Source organism: Rhinoderma darwinii, chromosome 1 (assembly GCF_050947455.1).
Source record: "Rhinoderma darwinii isolate aRhiDar2 chromosome 1, aRhiDar2.hap1, whole genome shotgun sequence".
Lineage (NCBI taxonomy): Eukaryota > Metazoa > Chordata > Amphibia > Anura > Rhinodermatidae > Rhinoderma > Rhinoderma darwinii.
Genome location: NC_134687.1, coordinates 11,520,477 through 11,540,732, shown reverse-complemented (window position 1 = coordinate 11,540,732; position 20,256 = coordinate 11,520,477). Strand labels below are relative to the sequence as shown.

The window sequence follows — 20,256 nt, the reverse complement described above, 5'->3', positions numbered from 1 at the left end:
TGCATTTTACACCTTTGTGACCTGACCCCGGCTGGACTCCTGACTTTTCTTTGCCTTCTGACTTTTGGTTTTTCCGCACTCTCCCGGTATGACCCTGCCTGCCTGACTCCGCATTTTACACCCGGACTTGTCCGTGGTGCAATTGCCCTGTCTTTCCCTCCATGTACTTCCCAGGTGACCCTTTGTTATTTCATACTGTCTCTGTCTTATACGTTTGTCAGTTTCACTGGTACTAGCATAGGGAATGCCGCCCAGTTGTGCGCCGTTGTTTAGGTCGGGTCGTACATGTAGGTAGGGACAGAGGTTTGGGAAGAACAGGGACCTCGCATTTTACTGTGTATTTGTTTGTGACAGTGCTTAATAAAGTAATAATATTACATGTTATGGTTACTAGATTAAAGGGGGAAGGTCGCTGATCCAGGGATTTATACTGATTGCTACTTTTGGAGTTAGAAATTAATTCTCTCCCTAAGATGAAAAGAAAAATTGGCTTCTGCCTCATGCTATTTTTTGTTTTTCCCTGGATCATTGAGAAGAATAGGCTTATCTAGATTAGACTTTGTTTTAATCTTACGAAGTTACTAAGTTATTTAAGAAGTTCTTTTATTTTATGCATGGAACCCCTCAAAAAGTGAAATTTATTGGAAGCCTTTTCAATGTCTATCGTGTAGCCATTTAAACGTTACATGTGGCTCCTGGCCTCCACATTGTACACCTCAACATAGACTATGGACATTAAAAAGACCTCCAGTGGTCTACTCCAGGTCTACTCCCCACACCTGACTGTATACCACTCTCTACACTTCTTTTATGTATACTGTACATACTTTTTGAACTGCTCCATTGTCTGTGCTTTAAAAAAGCCTCCATCTTGATTATTCGATTTCTCCAGCTTTCTCTTCCTCTCTGCTTTGCTATCAATCCCATGAAGCTTCAGCACAGTCTCATATGACCAGCTAAAGACCATGCTGCATGCTGGGGGACACTGATTATCATTCTCTCTATATTCTTCTAAATAAGCTGAGAAACCACAAGTATACCGACAGGGAGGCTGCACTATATTCTTCTACATTATGGGACAGGACCTGTCAAAGTATCAGTGGTAGCTGATGATAGAAGTTTCTTACCCCCTTATGCAAAACTAGTGTGGTGCAGGAACTGCTGAAACCTGTGATGGGTGACACAGGGATCTCCATAGACTCAAGTAAAGAAAGCGTGTCACCGAGCCGGAATCACACTGCTGCTAAGCAACCATCCCAGTCTGATATATAGAGATAGAAGCAGCAAGAAAAGTAACAGGTGAGAGACTGACACATGGAATAACATAATGGTACACATGGGAAGTTCAGTTTTGGCCGGAGTGTCCCTTTGAGTTGTCTCCATACCTGGGTGTCTGCTCTATCCGTATTTACAATATTTATAATGGTGTCACAATTATTGTAAGAGGTGAACATGGAGTGCCTCTGTGTTGACACTATATAATATTGGCGTATAAAAATGTAGAAACATACTGTATGTGATTTTTTGTAATTTTTTTTTAGTACTTTTTAAGAAGAATTTATTTCCAAGATCCCATAGGAGAAGAAGTCTATTTTAATGAAAAAGGAGAAATGAATACTTACTATCTTATTAGAAATGCTGCTGTTCATAATCATGGAAAATATAAAACCTATGTCCTAATGCATGTTGGAAAGTTCAATACATCATCAAATGGAGATGAACAGCTGGTTATCCAACAAATACCTAAATTTTGGAAGCATGGCAAGGTGAATGTCAACATCTTCATTTATAAAAGAGTATAAAATGAAAGTCAAGAAGAAAAAAGAAATAAAAAAAATAGTCGTTTACAGAGAATAAGAAGGAAAAGCACAATAAGCCCCCATGTACACGACCGTGCCCGTAATCACAGCCCGCGATTGCAGGCATGGCCAGCCGCTGATGGCCGCCCGCATTTTCGGACCGCGCTGCCATACGAAATATAGGAGCACGGCCCGTAGAATACGAAAAATAGGACATGCTCCATAATCCCCCGCATGGTTCTATGGCACGGACACCCATCCGTAGCGCTACAGAAAGGTGTCCGCGGCCAATAGAACCAAATGGGTCTGTAAAATCGTGGAACGTAGTGCAGTCCGCGGTTTTACGGTTGTGTGCATGGGGCCTTAGAAGTACAATAGCAACAAACCTTGCTAAATACTGAATTATTAAATCAGAAGTTACATTGATAGTTGAAGTTTCTTATTTTGGAAGATCTCAGTGATAAGATTACATAGGATGATGGAGATGTGATGTTGCCACTTAATGCAAATTCAATCAACTTTGCAGAAAGCCACAAGGGACAGCATTGGGTTCAGACATCAAGTAAATTATTAGGGCTAAAGTCGGAGGATAGCAAAGTATTCACAGATTTTTTTTCTTAATATATTTTTTTCTCACTTTTTATGCCTTTTGACTTTTTTGTTATACTTATCTAGATTCCAGTCTCTAAATGTTCTGAGGATTGTCCAGCAGGATTTAGAAAAGTCGTGAAGAGAGGAATTCCTAAGTGCTGCTTTGAGTGTGTCAAGTGTTCAATGGGAGAAATATCTAATTCCACAGGTGACATTGGCTTTCCTTAAAAATGTAACGACAAGACGTTTAAGGATGGAATGAAGTTGATGAAGTTTGGCCCCATGCAGACAACCATAACTTTGATCCGCAATTAAGGAATCTGTATTTGCGGATAAAAAATATGGATCCATTCATTTCTATGGCCCATGGACAACTTTCTTTATATATTTATGGGTAAGGGTCTGGGCCGTAGAAATGACCCGAAAACATTTTTGGGGGAATTTGCGGACCGTGCTCCTATACTTTATAATGGGAACGCGGCCCTCAAATGCATGTGACACGGCTACGGCCGTGTGCATGAAGCCTTAATGTACAACACACAGAATAAAATCCATGTTTTATTTATTAGGACTGCTTACATCTCAGACATGTTATTGCTATTTTAGGCCAAAACTAAGTCCTAAAATCATAGCAACGATTAACCTAGTGCCCTAACATGGTCATTTATGGACAGGGCCGGCCTTAGGGTAGAAGGCGCCCCGTGCAAAATTATCTTTCGGCGCCCCACGCCATTATAAGAAATGCCCCATAAAAAAGCATAATTCCTCCCCACAGTATAATGCCCTATATAGTGCCCCCACACAGTGTAATGCCCCTTTAGTGCCCCACACAGTGTAATGCCCCTTTAGTGCCCCACACACAGTATAATAATAATATTTCATAATGTCATATATTATAACGCCTTCAAGGACACAGTATTTTGTCCTCTAATTGTGCCCACACAGTGTTATGCCCCCTAAGTGCCACACACATTATATTGCCCCCTGTAGTGCCCCTACACAGTATGATTTCCTCCACAGAGTATAATGCCCCCACAGCCCCCCTAGTAGAAAGTGCCCCCTGTAGATTGTGCCGTACAGCCTCCCTGTAGACAGTGCCATAATCCCCCACCTCCTCCTTGTAGACAGTGCCATACAGCCCCCATCTGCCCCTTGTAGTGTCATACAGCCCCCATCTGCCCCTTGTAGTGCCGTACAGCCCCCCATCTACCCCTTGTAGTGTCATACAGCCCCACCTCCCTCTTGTACACAGTGCCCCCCACCGCCCCCTTGTAGACATTGTCATACAGCATCCACCTCCCCCTTGTAGACAGTGCCATACTGCCCCCCACCTCCACCTGACAGGATCCTTGCGTAGGCCGGCTTGATCCAGAGATGTCATCACGCCAACTGCGCAGGGATCCTGTCCCTGCGCCTCATAGGCTGCAGGCGCCGCTGTAGCCTGCTAGAGTTTCCCAACCTTTTCGGACTTGAGTCACCCCTGGAAAAAAATAATTCCTCAGGGCCCCCCTACCAAAAATTGTTTAGAGAAAGACAGAAAATAGCTAAAAATAAGCACTACATTCTTAGGGTATGTTCACACAGCGTTTTTTGTAAGGCAGAAAAAATCTGCTTTTGAATTGACAGCGTTATTTGATGGGTTTTTTTTAGCGTTTTTTTTTTTTAAGCCGTTGAAGCGAATGCAAAAGACGCAGCAAAAAAAGCTCCAAACGAGCGCCACAGCTATTTTCTTCCTACTATTAATTTCAATTGGAGGTCAGAGGTGGAAACCACTTGAAGACCATCAGCCCCCCCCCCCCCCCCACCACTCACAGTAAAATGACCATCAGCCCCCCACTCACAGTAAGGCTGGGTCCACAAACACTATTTACGGACGTAATTCGGGCGTTTTAGCCCCGAATTACGTCCGAAAATGCGGCTCAAAAGCGTCGGCAAAGATCTGCCCATTCATTTGAATGGGTCTTACGATGTTCTGTGCCGACGGTCATTTTTTTTACGCGCCGCTGTCAAAAGACGGCGCGTAAAAGAGACGCCCGCGTCAAAGAAAAGCCTGTCACTTCTTGAGACGTAATTGGAGCCGTTTTCCCTTGACTCCATGGAAAAACAGCTCCAATTACGTCCGTAATGGACGCAGCGAAAAGCGCCTGCACATGCCATTACGTCTGAAATTCCGGAGCCGTTTTCTCCTGAAAACTGCTCCGTAATTTCAGCCGTAATGGATGCTGCCGTGTGAACATACCCTAAAATGACCATCAGCCCGTCCACTCACAGTAAAACGACCATTAGCCCCCCACTCACAGTAAAACGACCATTAGCCCCCCACTCACAGTAAAACGACCATTAGCCCCCCACTCACAGTAAAACTACCATCAGCCCCCCACTCACAGTAAAATGACTATCAGCCCCCCACTCACAGTAAAACTACCATCAGCCCCCACTCACAGTAAAATGACCATCAGCCCCCACTCACAGTAAAATGACCATCAGCCCCCACTCACAGTAAAATGACCATCAGCCCCCCACTCACAGTAAAATGACCATCAGCCCCCCACTCACAGTAAAACTACCATCAGCCCCCACTCACAGTAAAACTACCATCAGCCCCCACTCACAGTAAAATGACCATCAGCCCCCACTCACAGTAAAATGACCATCAGCCCCCCACTCACAGTAAAACTACCATCAGCCCCCACTCACAGTAAAATGACCATCAGCCCCCCACTCACAGTAAAACTACCATCAGCCCCCCACTCACAGTAAAATGACCATCAGCCCCCCACTCACAGTAAAACTACCATCAGCCCCCCACTCACAGTAAAATGACCATCAGCCCGCAACTCACAGATATCCCCTGTAGGTAGTACCACACAGCCCATTGTAGGTAGTGCCACACAGCCCCCTTGTAGGTCGTGCCACACAGCCCCCTTGTAGGTCGTGCCACACAGCCCTCTTTTAGTTCGTGCCACACAGCCCCCTTGTAGGTCGTGCCACACAGCCCCCTTGTAGTTCGTGCCACACAGCCCCCTGTAGGTCGTGCAACACAGTCCCTTTGTAGGTAGTAGGGATGTCACGATACCTGAATTTGGACTTCGATACCGATACTTTGTGTAGTATTGCAATTTCGATACCAAAACGATACTTTGCCAACAGTAATAAAAAAAAGTTCTTCCATTTTCTGATGTGAGGCGCGAGGTGTGATGAATTTAACCTCCATGTGCCTCACATTAATAGTAATTAACCCCATCATGTTTCTCAGTCATAATGGATTAATGTGTGAGGTACATGATGGGGTTAATTACTATTAATGTGAGGCACATGGAGGTTAAATTCATCACACCTCAGGCCTCACATTAATAAGTGAAAGAAGTTTTTTAAATATTTTTTTTTACAGCTTACACATCATAAATGACGCAAAAAAATTGCTGTGCAGGTTATTACGGCCGCGCCAATTCCAAATATGTGTATATTTTATGTATTGAGACTTATTTTAATGCTTATTGTAAAAAAGGTGAATGTGTATTTTTTTTTCATTTAATATTACTTTATGTTTTTACTTTATTTTTAAACTTTAATATACTGCCATATATCAGATATATGCCAGTACATTAGCCTGTGTATGTATAGTACACAGGCAGTTGTTAGGACATACCTAAGTATGCCCTAACAACAGGAAATATGGTAAGACGGCCCTGGGGTCCTTCAATGGACCCTTGGCTGTCTGCCCATATATGGTATGGCCCTCAATCGCGTCACAGGAATTCCCTGTGACGTGATCCAAGGGTAATCCCCCCTCCTCACTTTCCCCTGAATGCTGCAGTCAGCTTTGATCGCAGCATTCAGGAGAATAGCGGCGGAGATGAGCGGTTTCTCTGATCTCCGCCGTTATAGAGCGGGGCTGCGGCTGTGTAATACAGTCATTGCCCCGCTCCTGACAGAAGTGCGTGCGCGGTCAGCATGAGGTAATGCGGCCGGCGCTGCACTAATGAGCGGTGGCGCAGACACCGAAGACAGAACATGGGGGTGTTTTGCAGTGCGGCCGCCATGTTCTGTTTTCAGTGCCGCCGCTCATTAGTGCAGCGCTGGCCGTATCGCATCATCCTCGCTGCGCGCTCTTGTCAGGACTCAGGAGCGGGGCAATGGCTGTATTACACAGCCGCAGCCCCGCTCTCATTCATCATGTATTACTATACTTACCGTTGTGGCTCGAACCATTTGGGGATGCACAGTATCGAAGTTTCGATGCATTGTGCATCCCTAGTAAGTAGTGCCACAAATCCCCCCCTTGCCGCACAGCCCTCTTGTAGGTAGTGCCACACAGATCCTTTGTAGTGCCACACAGCCCCCATGTAGGTAGCACTCCCTTCCTGTAGATAGCGCCACTGTAGCTCCCTGTGGCTGGGGATTCCGCTCCTTGACGGAGTGCTTGATGTCTCTGTCCATATGTGAACAATGACATCAGGGGCAACTAACTCCTGAAGCGGAATCCCTGTCCTCAGCGTTGCCGACGCTGTGACCGGGGATTCCACTCCAGGAGAAGCCCCTGACGTCTCTGTCCATTTAGTCGGGGGGTGCCATCTACAGGGGTTCTGCAAAAAAATCTCCTCCTCCTCCTCACATCCACTTTGCGCTATGAGGAGGAGGAGAGAAAGCACGTCCGTGGCAGTTGTCCAGAGGAGTGTCGCGGCACCCCTGGAGGGTTCTCATGGGAACCTCATGCTGGAAACCACCAGCCTAGTAGATCACAGAGCAGGGAGATACCTCTCTGCTCCGCTATAGTGTTCAATAGTATCTGCGTCTTTAGCAGGGCCGTATTTACAACTCACGCTGCCCTAGGCACTAAGCCTGAATATACCCCCATTAACCCGTTAGTGACCGCCAATACGCCTTTTAACAGCGGCCACTAACGGGCTTTATTCTGATGCATAGGCCTTTTTACGGCACTGCATCAGGATAAAGTAAACAGAGCAATTAGCGTCAGATCTCCCTGCTCTCAGCTGCCAGAGGCAGATGAGGACTGGGGGCGTCCCTGCTCTGCCGGGTGAGATCGATATTAGTATCGATCTCACTCGTTTAACCCCTCCGATACGGTGCACAATAGCGTGCACCGCATCTGAGTGGTTTTGGAGAGAGGGAGGGAGCTCCCTCTCTCCCCCACCGACACCCGGCGATACGATCGCCGAGTGTCTGTGTCTCTAATGGCAGCCGGGGGTCTAATAAAGGCCCCCAGGTCTGCCTGGAGCGAATGCCTGCTAGATCATGCCGGAGGCCTAACCTAGCAGATGCCTGTCCGTTTTAAACGGACAGGCAGTAATACACTGCAAATCAAAAGTATTGCAGTGCATTATAATAGCGATCGGAGGATAGTGAAGTCCCCTAGTGGAACTAGTAAAAAAGTTAAAAAAAAGTTTTATAAAGTTAATTTAAAAAAAAGTGTGAAAAAAATGAAAAACCCAGCTTTTCCCCTTACAAAATGCTTTACTATTAAAAAAACTAAATAACGTAAAAAAGTTACACATATTTGGTATCGCCGCGTCTGTAACGACCCCGACTATAAAGATATTACATTATTTAACCCGCACGGTGAACGCCGTAAAAAATGTAATAAAAAACTATGGAAAAATGCTGTTTTCTGTGAATCCTGACGTAAAAGAAATGTGATAAAAAGTGATCCAAAAGTCGCATCTACTCCAAAATGGTACCAATAAAAGCTACAAGTCTTCCCGCAAAAAAAAAGCCCTCATACAACCACATCGGTGAAAAAATAAAAACGTTACGGCTCTTCATATATGGAGACACAAAAACAAATAATTTTGAAAAAAAATGTTTTTACTGTGTAAAAGTAGTAAAACATACAAAAACTATACAAATTTGGTATCGTTGCAATCGTAACAACCCGCTGAATAAAGTTATTGTGTTATTTATATCACACGGTAAACTGCGTAGATTTAAGACGCGAAAAAGAGTGGCGAAATTTCAGGTTTTTTTCTATTCCCCCCCAAAAAAAAGTTAATAAAAGTTAATCAATAAATAATATGTCCCCCAAAATGGTGCTATTAAAGAATACAACTTGTCCCGCAAAAAGCAAGACCTTATACAGCTGTGTCGCCGCAAAAATAAAAAGGTTATAGCTCTTGGAATGTGACGATGGAAAAACTTAAAAAATGGCTTGGTCATTAAGGGGTTAAAGGCCTATTTAGTTTAGCCAATTATCACCATGATTCGCCAGTTTCTGACCAATTATAATGATATTTGGTCAGTGTTAACAGAGGGGAAGATCAATGATAAAAACTTTGCTTATCGTTAATCTCTAATGAGAAAAAAAAAGGGTAATACACCCGGCCGTAGTCATAGCGATGCGTATTCTGTTCTGAGCGTAGCCCCGCCTCCAGGGATGACGATGCATCCCATGTGACAGCTGCAGCCAATCAAAGGCTGCAGCGGTCACATGGACTACAGCGTCATCGCAGGAGGCCAGGCTACACTCAGAGAGAGAGAGAGGGACTACGGCTGGGAGTATTGGCTTTTTTTAAAATTTATTTCTGCAGTCTTTCCGCCCAAAAAACGACACCAAAATTTGGTGCTGTTTTTCAGGTGAAATTCCCTGCGGTACTTAGGACGTATACACTGTGTGGTTTTACGTATCCGCCCTGTGTGTTCCGACCCTTATAATCAAGTTGCTCTCCCCACAAATATTATTTCTAATGGCTTATTCAGACGAACGGGAATTACGTCCGTGCAACGCGCGTGATTTTCATGCGCGTTGCACGGACCTATATTAGTCTATGGGGCCGTGCAGACATGTGTGTGATTTTTACGCTGCGTAAGTCCGCTGCGTAAAAGTCACGACATGTCCGTTCTTTGAGCGTTTTTTGCGCATCACGCACCCATTGAAGTCAATGGGTGCGTGAAAACCACGCATGCCACACGGAAGCACTTCCGTGCGAACAGCGTGATTCGCGCAAGAGCTGTAAAAAGGATGAATCAAAACAGAAAAGCACCACGTGCTTTTCTGTTTACAAACATCCAAATGGAGTGTCATAATGATGGCGGCTGCGCAAAAAGCACACAGCCGCGCATCATATGGGGCTGACACACGCAGCTGTCAAATGAAAAACGCCGCGTTTTTTGCGTGCGCAAAAGGCACACGCTCGTGTGAATCCAGCCTAAGGGTAAGGCCACACAGAGCGGCCCTGACAGAGCGGCAACTAACAACCACGCCGGCACCATGTTCGGTGCGGCTGTCAAACAGCCTGTTAATGGCCGCACGTATTCCGGTTACACGCTCATGCGCACTGCCGCTCCATTCATTCTCTATGGGAGCGCCGGAGATAGCCGAGTGCAGTGTTCTGCTTTTTCCGGTGCTCCCATAGAGAATGAATAGGGGGTAAGCTGTTGTCATTTGCAAAATCGTGCGGCACTGCACCCGGCTATCTCCTGTGCTCCCATAGAGAATGAATGGAGCGGCGGTGCGCATGCGAATGTAACCGGAATACCTCTTAACAAGGTATTGGACAGCCGCTCCTACATAGTGCCAGCGTGGTTGTTGGCCGCGTTGCGACAGTGTGAGGGCCGCTCCGTGTGGCCGTACCCTAAAGAATCCTTTCTCCCCATACAGAACGCTAAGTTCCCCTCCCCCATGATTCATAATAAGCTCCTACACCACAAAATAAACTATACAGAAGTCTCCCTCCCCACAAAATATATTTATAAAGAATCCCCCCACACTCCTATAGCATTTAGGGCAATGTCCCCTCACCCTCAAAATCGATCTATAAAAAATACACTCAAAGTACCTCTAACCTAGTCTCCCCTCCCACACAAAATCCATCTTTTAAAAAAAAAAAAAAAACATCCTGTTACACATCACATAAAGCCCCCTCTCTCCCCCTCCCTCACACAGCACATAAATAAACAGGGATTAAGCTAAAGCTGCTGCTCTTCTTACCTGACTCTGGAGCTCCGTGGAGGAGTCTTCACTGGGGCAGCAGCACAGCAGGAAGGAGCTGCGTGAGGTGCTGAGTGTGTGTGACACTGCAGTACAGGCTGTGCCGATTGGTGGAGCAGACAGAAGCACCTGCTGCTCCTCCAATCAGCGCTCACTTCACGCAGCAGTGCAGAGGAAGGAACATTTCTCCTCTCTTCTGCTCGTACCCCTTACAGGATGTCGGCCGGCGCCCTGTGCGACCGCACGTGTCGCACATAGCTATGATCCATGTTTATGGATCATATAAGGATTAGAAACTGTGCCCACACCATCGCCCGCGGGAGTCTCACAATAACGGCCAGGGTGGGAGATAACTGAATAGCAATTTTGGCGGCTAAAGGGAAGAAAAATCGCTTTCTTTATCAACCCATCAATGACCGCCCAACATGATTGTGAAGTACTCATGGGTTGCTATAGCAGGCCCTGCCTTATGCAACTTGAAATAATTAGCAAACGTCCTCCCAAAAATTAAACACATAAATAAAGTTAAATAAACGGTATGCTTAAAAAAACCAAAAAAAAAACATTAGGATGTTTTTTATTGAATAAAAAATTACCAGAAAAAAAAATTGGTAACTCTTTAATCGTTAAGTCCATTCAATAATATGTAATTTACGCCATGAAGTGATTGGCTGCTCCACATATACTAGTATATGTAGAGACGTTTCTGAATAGAAATCGTGTAGTTGCAGGAGAGGAGTATCGGCTGTCAGAGATAGGAGGATTTCCCCAAAGACCCATATTATCATCTGTGCCTTCCTGACCACTGAATACACAGCCTAAAGGAAAAGAGGAAAAACACGGCGCCACATGGTGCAGGTTACCCACAATAATGAAGCAAAAAGAAACGGTGAGATAAATAATAAACACCTATTAACCCCTTAATGACCGGGCATGTTTGTACCTTAATGACCAAGCCAGATTTGTCAAATCTGGTATGTCTGACTTTATCAGAGAATAACTCTGTGAAAGTTTTGAATATCCAAGTAATTCTGACATTGTTTTTTCGTCACATGTTGTACTTTATTTTAGTGGTAAAAGTAGACTGATACGATTTGCGGAAATAACTTAAAAAATAGAAAAATTGAAGAAATTTTGTAAAAATTACAATTTTCCCCTATTTTTAACTGCAATATGTCACATATGTACACACATACTGTAAAAAAAATTTCATTAAATATATATTTCTATCTCTTTACTCCATTTTGGCAGCACTTTTGAAAAAATAAAATACATTTTCAGCAATTTAGAGGACTTACAAATTGAATAATAATTGTATAAATTTTGAAGTACATTTTGTTTTCCTGCACCAAGCCAGGTTATCAGAGGCTCATAGGTGTCAGAATGGTGGAAACCCCCACAAATGACCCCATTTAGAAAACTAGACCCCTTAAGGTATTTACCTAAGGGTATAGTAAGTATTTTGACCCCACAGTTTTTTGCTAAATTGAATACATAGCAGGTGAAAAAAAAAAAAATCACTTTTTTTCATAAAAGTATCAGTTTGAAGACCAATTTCTTTGTAAAGCGACCATGAGAATGAAGAAACACACCACAAAATCTATCACCCTGTTTCTCCTGTTTTCAAAAATACCAACATTGTGGCCCTAATGCGCTGCCTGGACACACGGCAGGACCCAAAAGGAGGGGAGCACCCGGAGGCTTTCAGGACTCATGTTTTGCTTGAAAATGTTTTAGGCCCCACTGTACATTTGGAGAGGCTTTGAGCTGCCAGAACGATAGAAACTCCCCATAAACGACCCCATTTAGAAAACTAGACCCCATAAGGTATTTATTTAGGGGTATAGTAATTATTTTGACCCCACAGTTCTTTGCTAAATTTAATGCATATCAGGTGAAAAAAATAATAATTTCACTTTTTTCATAAAAGTATTTGTTTGAAGACCGATTTCTTTGTAAAGCGACCATGAAAATGAAGAAACACACCCCAAAATCTATCACCCTCTTTCTCCTGTTTTCAAAAATACCCACATTGTGGCCCTAATGCGTTGTTTGGACACACGGCAGGGCCCCAAAGGAAGGGAACACCCGGAGGCTTTCAGGACTCATATTTTGCTTGAAAATGTTTTAGGCCCCAATGTACATTTGGAGAAGCTTTGAGCTGCCAGAATGATAGAAACTCCCCATAAACGACCCCATTTCGAAAACTAGACCCCTTAAGGTATTTATCTAGGGGTATAGTTAGCATTTTGACCACACAGGTTTTTCGCTAAATATATTGAAATTAGTCTGTAAGAATTAAAATGTACTTTTTTTCTGAAACATAGAAATTTTTATTATGTACAAGGAATAACAAAGAAAATGCACCCCAACATTTGTAAAGCAATGTCTCCCGATTACGACAATACCCCATATGTGGTAATAAACTGCTGTTTGGACCCACAGCAGGGCTCAGAAGGGAAGGAGCGCCATTTGGATTTATGATTTTGCTGGAATGGTTTTCGGTGCCATGTCGCATTTGCAATGCACTGGAGGGACCAAAACAGTGGAAACCCACCAAAAGTGACCCCATTTTGGAAAAACCTTCAAGGAATTTTTCTAGGGGTATAGTGAGCATTTAGACCCCACGGGTCTTTTGCAGAGTTTATTAGAATTAGGGCGCGAAAATTAATATCAACATTTTTTCCACTAAAATGTTGCATTTTCTCATTTTCAGAAGGGATAAAGGAGGAAAAAAACAACCATTTTTTTATAAAGCAATTTCTCCCGAGTACGGAAATACCCAACATGTTGTCATACGTTTTTTCATTAGAAATGAATTAACCCTTTCAGGACTGATCAATTTTTTGCTTTCATATTTTAGATTTTCACTCCCCGCTTTCCAAGAGCCATAACTTTTTTATTTTTCCATCAATAGAGTGGTGTGAAGGCTTATTTGTTGCGGGACAATCTGTAGTTTTCATTGGTACCATTTTGGGGTACATGCGATTTTTTTTGATCACTTTTTATTCAATTTTTTTGCAATCCTGAGCAAAAAACAGGAATTCTGACACTGTGTTTTAGTTTTTTTTTTTGCGGCGCTCACCGTACGCTATAAATGACATTTTTACTTTATTCTGCGGGTTGGTACGATTACGGCGATACCATATGTATATAGGTTTGGTCCTTTTCTTTAGCGTTTGCGCAATAAAATGACTTATTTATAAAAAAAAATAATTCTGTGTCACCATATTCTGAGAGCCATAATTTTTTAATTTTTTAGTCAAAAAAGCTGTGTAAGGGCTTGTTTTTTGCGGGACGGATAGAAGTTTTTATTGGTACTATTTTCGGGTACATGCGACTTTTTGATCACTTTTTATTCTTTATTTAGGGAGCGGTGGTGACCCAAAAAATTGCGATTCTGTCGTAGTTTTTTATTGATTTTTTTGGGGTGTTCATCGTGCGGGAAAAATAACATTATAGTTTTATAGTTGGGTTCGTTACGAACGCGGTGATACCACATATGTGTACTTTTTTAACGTGTTAATTTTTTTTCTATAATAAAAGTCTTATTATAGGAAAAAAAGCATTTATTGTTTATAGAACTTATAACTTTTATTTTTACACTTTTTTTAAAACATTTTTATTACTTTTTTAACTTGTCCCACTAGGGGACATTTAGACTTGCAGCTTTGATCGCTGCTAGAGTACATTACACTACACACGTAGTGTGATGTACTCTAACTGTCATTGTGACGTGACTGTCACACTGACAGGAAGCAGAGGAGGAACGGCCGGAGGCTGTTCCTCCGAGGCTTCCGTGCATGGCAACCCGGAGGTCATTATCTGACCTCCGATTGCCGTGACAAGCATCGGTAGCCCCCACGATCACTTCGTGGGGGCTGCTGATGTGCTTCAAACCACTTAAATGCGGCGACGGCAATCCGTCGCCGCACTTAAGGGGTTAACTGCCGAAATCAGCGGCGATGGTCCGCTGTCCGGCAAGACTGATGTCTCAGCTGTCGGGGACAACTGTCAGCGCGGGTCTGTCACTCTGTGTTTACACAGAGTGACAGTTTGAAATGCGGACGAAAATGAACGTCATGGTGCGGGAACTAGCAGCCGACCATGACGTTCATTTTCGTCCTTGGTCGTTAAGGGGTTAAGGCTGTGCGAAGGCAGTCACAGCACTGGTTTGAGTAAGTAAATAGATATGATGAAGCTGCAGCTAGGTCACAAACCGGTCAACAAAAAGGTAACTGCTAGGCATGAATTGTAATGTAAAGAAAAAATGGACCATGGAATAGCGCTGCTAGCATCAAAGAGGGATCCGAGTAGGTAGAATTGACCGCTTTATTAGTAAAGCAAGAGGCTACGCGTTTTAGCCCTGGACAAGCGTTTTCATCAAGCCAAGAGAACAGAATAATACAATGAGCAATTTATACAGTCATTAAATACATGTGTAAAGGATCTGCCAGGCACTACGTCTGTGGATACTCCCAGGATTAATCAGTCGACACCTGAGGCCAGACCTCTTAGACTGACACCGGCTCCCACCAATCAGGGTGGCAGGCTCAGGAGTGGGAGAGCCTATCGCGGCCTGGTCAGTCGGAGTTAGCTCCGCCCCCTGTCCATTTATACTTGCCGTTTTCTCTTCCTCATTGCTTGTTATTCTTCTTGGATTCCTGGCCCCACTGCTGCCTTGCTCCAGCCTGCTTCTGCCGTGCTTCTGCCTTGCTTCAGTTCCCGCTTATCCTGCTTCGCTCTGCCCCTGGCTTGCTTCCTGCTCCGTGCTCTGCGTTTGTATACTCCACTACATCTTGATCCTGACTGGCTCGTTCACCACTCTGTTTCCTCACGGTGTTCCGTGGGCTACTGCCCCTTCCCTTGCTTGTTCCCTGTTTGTATCCCCTTGCACTTAGTCAGCGTAGGGACCGCCGCCAAGTTGTACCCTGTCGCCTAGGGCGGGTCGTTGCAAGTAGGCAGGGACAGGGCGGTGGGTAGATTAGGGCTCACTTGTTCCCTTCACCTCCTTCCTGCCATAACATAATAACAAGCCCATACCTAGTCTACCATTTCTCCTGCGTTGACGCTATCATGGACCCCCTTGAGACCCTGACCCAGCAGATGCAGGGCCTCTCCCTACAGGTCCAGGCCCTGGCTCAGAGGGTCAACCAGTCTGACGCTGCCATAGTAGTACCCCTCACCTCACCTCTAGAACCCGACCTCAAGTTACCTGACCGGTTCTCAGGGGACCGTAAGACTTTTCTCTCCTTCCGGGAGAGTTGCAGACTTTACTTCCGTCTAAAACCTCACTCCTCAGGTTCCGAGAACCAGCGGGTGGGTATCATTATATCCCGACTCCAGGAAGGGCCCCAAGAGTGGGCCTTCTCCTTGGCTCCTGACGCCCCTGAACTTTCCTCCGTCGATCGTTTTTTCTCTGCCCTCGGACTCATTTACGACGAGACTGACAGGACTGCCTTAGCCGAGAGTCAGCTGGTGACCTTACGTCAGGGTAGGAGACCTGTTGAGGAATACTGTTCTGATTTTAGAAAGTGGTGCGTAGCTTCTCGGTGGAACGACCCGGTCCTAAGGTGCCAATTTAGGTTAGGATTATCTGACGCCCTGAAGGATCTGCTTGTTAGCTACCCCTCTTCTGACTCCCTAGACCAGGTTATGGCCCTAGCAGTACGACTTGACCGACGTCTCAGAGAACGTCAGCTTGAACGTTTCAATGTTTTCCCCTCTGACTTCCCTGCGATTCCTCCCGAGGTCCCGTCTCCTCGCTCTTCCACGGAAGACTCGGAGGTACCTATGCAACTCGGGGCCTCCATGTCCCCTCGACAACGTAGAGAGTTCCGCAGGAAGAATGGTCTCTGCTTCTATTGTGGGAGTGACAAGCATCTACTGAACACCTGTCCCAGGCGCAAGAATAAGCAGCCGGAAAACTTCCGCGCCTAAGTGATCATCGGGGAGGTCACTTGGGCGCACAGGTATTTCCCGTTAATATGAAACGCAATAAAATTTTGCTTCCCTTTCAGGTCTCGTTTGCTGGCCGGTCTGCCAGTGGCAGTGCCTTCGTGGATTCTGGCTCATCTGCTAATATCATGTCTGTGGAATTTGCTATGTCTCTAAAAATGCCTTTTATTGATTTGCCTTATCCTGTCCTGGTAGTGGGTATCGACTCCACTCCTCTTGCTAATAGTTATTTTACTCAGTATACTCCTGTTTTTGAACTCCTTGTTGGCTCCATGCATTTGGAGCAGTGCTCTGTACTGGTGATGCAGGGATTATCGTCTGATCTGGTATTAGGTCTTCCCTGGTTGCAGCTGCATAATCCCACGTTTGATTGGAATACTGGGGATCTCACCAAATGGGGTAGTGAATGCCTGACGTCATGTCTTTCGGTTAACTCTATTTCTCCCCGTGAGGAGATAAACACGCTACCTGAGTTTGTTCAGGACTTCGCTGATGTGTTTTGTAAGGAGGCCTCCGAGGTGTTGCCCCCTCATAGAGATTACGATTGCGCCATCGATTTGGTACCTGGTGCTAAGCTTCCTAAGGGTAGGATATTTAATCTTTCATGTCCTGAACGTGAAGCTATGAGGGAGTATATCCAAGAATGCCTGGCCAAGGGTTTCATTCGCCCCTCGACTTCTCCTGTAGGTGCTGGCTTCTTCTTCGTGGGGAAGAAGGATGGTGGTCTTAGGCCGTGCATTGACTATCGGAACTTGAATAAGGTCACAGTAAGGAACCAGTATCCCCTTCCTTTGATTCCGGATCTTTTTAATCAGGTTCAGGGGGCCCAATGGTCCTCTAAGTTCGATCTACGGGGGGCATATAACCTTATCCGCATCAAAGAGGGGGATGAGTGGAAGACTGCGTTCAACACGCCCGAAGGTCATTTCGAATACCTGGTCATGCCCTATGGGTTGTGTAATGCCCCTGCCGTCTTCCAGAATTTTATTAATGAAATTCTGAGAGATTACCTGGGAAATTTTCTTGTAGTGTACCTTGATGACATACTGGTGTTTTCCAAGGATTGGTCCTCCCATGTGGAGCATGTCAGGAAGGTCCTCCAGGTCCTCCGGGAAAATAATCTGTTTGCGAAAACCGGGAAAATGTGTGTTTGGGGTACAGGAAATACCATTTTTGGGTCAAATCCTCACTCCTCATGAATTCCGCACGGACCCTGCCAAGGTTCAGGCTGTGGCGGAATGGGTCCAACCTGCCTCCCTGAAGGCGCTACAGTGTTTTTTGGGGTTCGCTAACTATTACAGGAGATTTATTGCCAACTTCTCGGTCGTCGCTAAGCCTCTTACGGACCTCAAGGGTGCTGATGTCCTCCACTGGCCTCCTGAGGCCGTCCAGGCTTTTGAGACCCTCAAGAAGTGCTTTATCTCGGCCCCCGTGCTGGTTCAGCCCAACCAAAGGGAGCCATTTATTGTGGAGGTTGACGCGTCCGAGGTGGGAGTGGGGGCCGTCTTTTCCCAGGGTACCAGCTCCCTCACCCATCTCCGCCCCTGTGCTTACTTCTCTAGGAAGTTTTCGCCCACTGAGAGTAACTATGATATTGGCAACCGCAAACTTTTAGCCATTAAATGGGCTTTTGAAGAGTGGCGTCACTTCCTGGAGGGGGCCAGACACCAGGTAACGGTCCTTACTGACCACAAAAATCTGGTTTTCCTAGAATCTGCCCGGAGGCTTAATCCTAGACAAGCTCGATGGGCGCTATTCTTTACCAGATTTAACTTCTTGGTTACCTATAGGGCTGGGTCCAAAAATATTAAGGCTGATGCACTGTCACGTAGTTTCATGGCCAATCCTCCTTCTGAGGAGGATCCTGCTTGTATTTTACCCCCTGGTATAATCGTTTCTGCCACTGATTCTGATTTAGCCTCTGACATTGCGGCTGATCAAGGTTCAGCTCCCGGGAACCTCCCTGGGGACAAGCTGTTTGTCCCCCTGCAATACCGGCTAAGGGTACTCAGGGAAAACCATGACTCCGCACTATCTGGTCATCCTGGCATCTTGGGTACCAAACACCTCATTACCAGAAACTATTGGTGGCCTGGGTTGCCTAAAGACGTTAGGGCTTACGTCGCCGCTTGTGAGGTTTGTGCTAGGTCCAAGACCCCTAGGTCCCGACCTGCGGGCTTACTACGTTCTTTGCCCGTTCCCCAGAGACCTTGGACCCATATCTCCATGGATTTTATCACCGATTTGCCTCCATCTCAGGGCAAGTCGGTGGTGTGGGTGGTAGTAGACCGCTTCAGCAAGATGTGCCACTTTGTGCCCCTTAAGAAACTACCTAACGCCAAGACGTTAGCTTCTTTGTTTGTTAAACACATTTTGCATCTCCATGGGGCCCCAGTCAATATCGTTTCTGACAGAGGGGTACAATTTGTTTCCTTATTTTGGAGAGCTTTTTGTAAAAAGTTGGAGATTGATCTGTCCTTCTCCTCCGCCTTCCATCCCGAAACTAATGGCCAAACGGAAAGGACTAATCAATCCCTGGAACAATATTTAAGGTGTTTCATCTCTGACTGTCAATTTGATTGGGTCTCCTTCCTTCCCCTCGCCGAATTTTCCCTGAATAACCGGGTCAGTAACTCGTCAGGGGTCTCCCCGTTTTTCTGTAATTTCGGGTTTAATCCAAGGTTCTCCTCCGTTTCTCCTGGTTGTTCCAATAATCCCGAGGTAGAGGAAATTCATCGGGAACTGTGCACAGTCTGGGCCCAGGTTCAGAAGAACCTAGAGGCGTCCCAGAGCGTACAAAAAATTCAGGCTGATAGAAGACGTTCTGCTAACCCCCGGTTTGTCGTCGGGGATCTGGTGTGGTTGTCGTCTAGGAACTTGCGCCTTAAGGTCCCGTCCAGGAAGTTTGCTCCCCGATTTATTGGGCCTTATAAGGTCATTGAAGTCCTCAACCCTGTATCCTTCCGTCTGGAGCTGCCCCCATCCTTTCGCATACACGACGTCTTTCATGCCTTCCTCCTTAAACGCTGCTCCCCGTCCTGGTCCCCCTCGAGGAAACCTCCTGTTCCCGTTCTCACCCCTGAGGGGGTGGAATTCGAGGTGGCCAAGATTGTGGACAGTAGCATGATCCAGGGCTCCCTCCAGTACCTGGTCCATTGGAGAGGAGGAGGAGAGGACTTGGATACCTGCTCGAGATGTTCACGCTGGGGTATTGGTCAGGAGGTTCCACCTTCTCTTCCCCACTAAACCGGGTCCAATTAGTAAGGGTCCGGTGGCCCCTCATAAAAGGGGGAGTACTGTAAAGGATCTGCCAGGCACTACGTCTGTGGATACTCCCAGGATTAATCAGTCGACACCTGAGGCCAGACCTCTTAGACTGACACCGGCTCCCACCAATCAGGGTGGCAGGCTCAGGAGTGGGAGAGCCTCTCACGGCCTGGTCAGTCGGAGTTAGCTCCGCCCCCTGTCCATTTATACCTGCCGTTTTCTCTTCCTCATTGCTTGTTATTCTTCTTGGATTCCTGGCCCCACTGCTGCCTTGCTCCAGCCTGCTTCTGCCGTGATTCTGCCTTGCTTCAGTTCCCGCTTATCCTGCTTCGCTCTGCCCCTGGCTTGCTTCCTGCTCCGTGCTCTGCGTTTGTATACTCCACTACATCCTGATCCTGACTGGCTCGTTCACCACTCTGTTTCCTAACGGTGTTCCGTGGGCTACTGCCCCTTCCCTTGCTTGTTCCCTGTTTGTATCCCCTTGCATTTAGTCAGCGTAGGGACCACCGCCAAGTTGTATCCCGTCGCCTAGGGCGGGTCGTTGCAAGTAGGCAGGGACAGGGCGGTGGGTAGATTAGGGCTCACTTGTTCCCTTCACCTCCTTCCTGCCATAACAACATGTGTCACCCTTGGGATAGAAAAAAACACCAAAACACAGATCAAAGTATACTAATGACGTCATGTGGGGTAACAGGT

At 45.8% G+C, this 20,256-nt stretch overlaps 1 protein-coding gene across 1 annotated transcript in view; it reads left to right on the top strand.

Moving 5' to 3' along the window:
* The first annotated feature begins 1,610 nt into the window (after window positions 1–1,610).
* The window catches only part of LOC142664528 (vomeronasal type-2 receptor 26-like), a 79,972-nt gene continuing 61,326 nt past the window's right edge, over window positions 1,611–20,256 (top strand). The window contains exons 1-2 of the mRNA XM_075847073.1: window positions 1,611–1,766; window positions 2,475–2,598. Coding sequence (XP_075703188.1) covers window positions 1,611–1,766; window positions 2,475–2,598 — 280 coding nt within the window. The remainder of the gene's footprint in view (window positions 1,767–2,474; window positions 2,599–20,256) is intronic.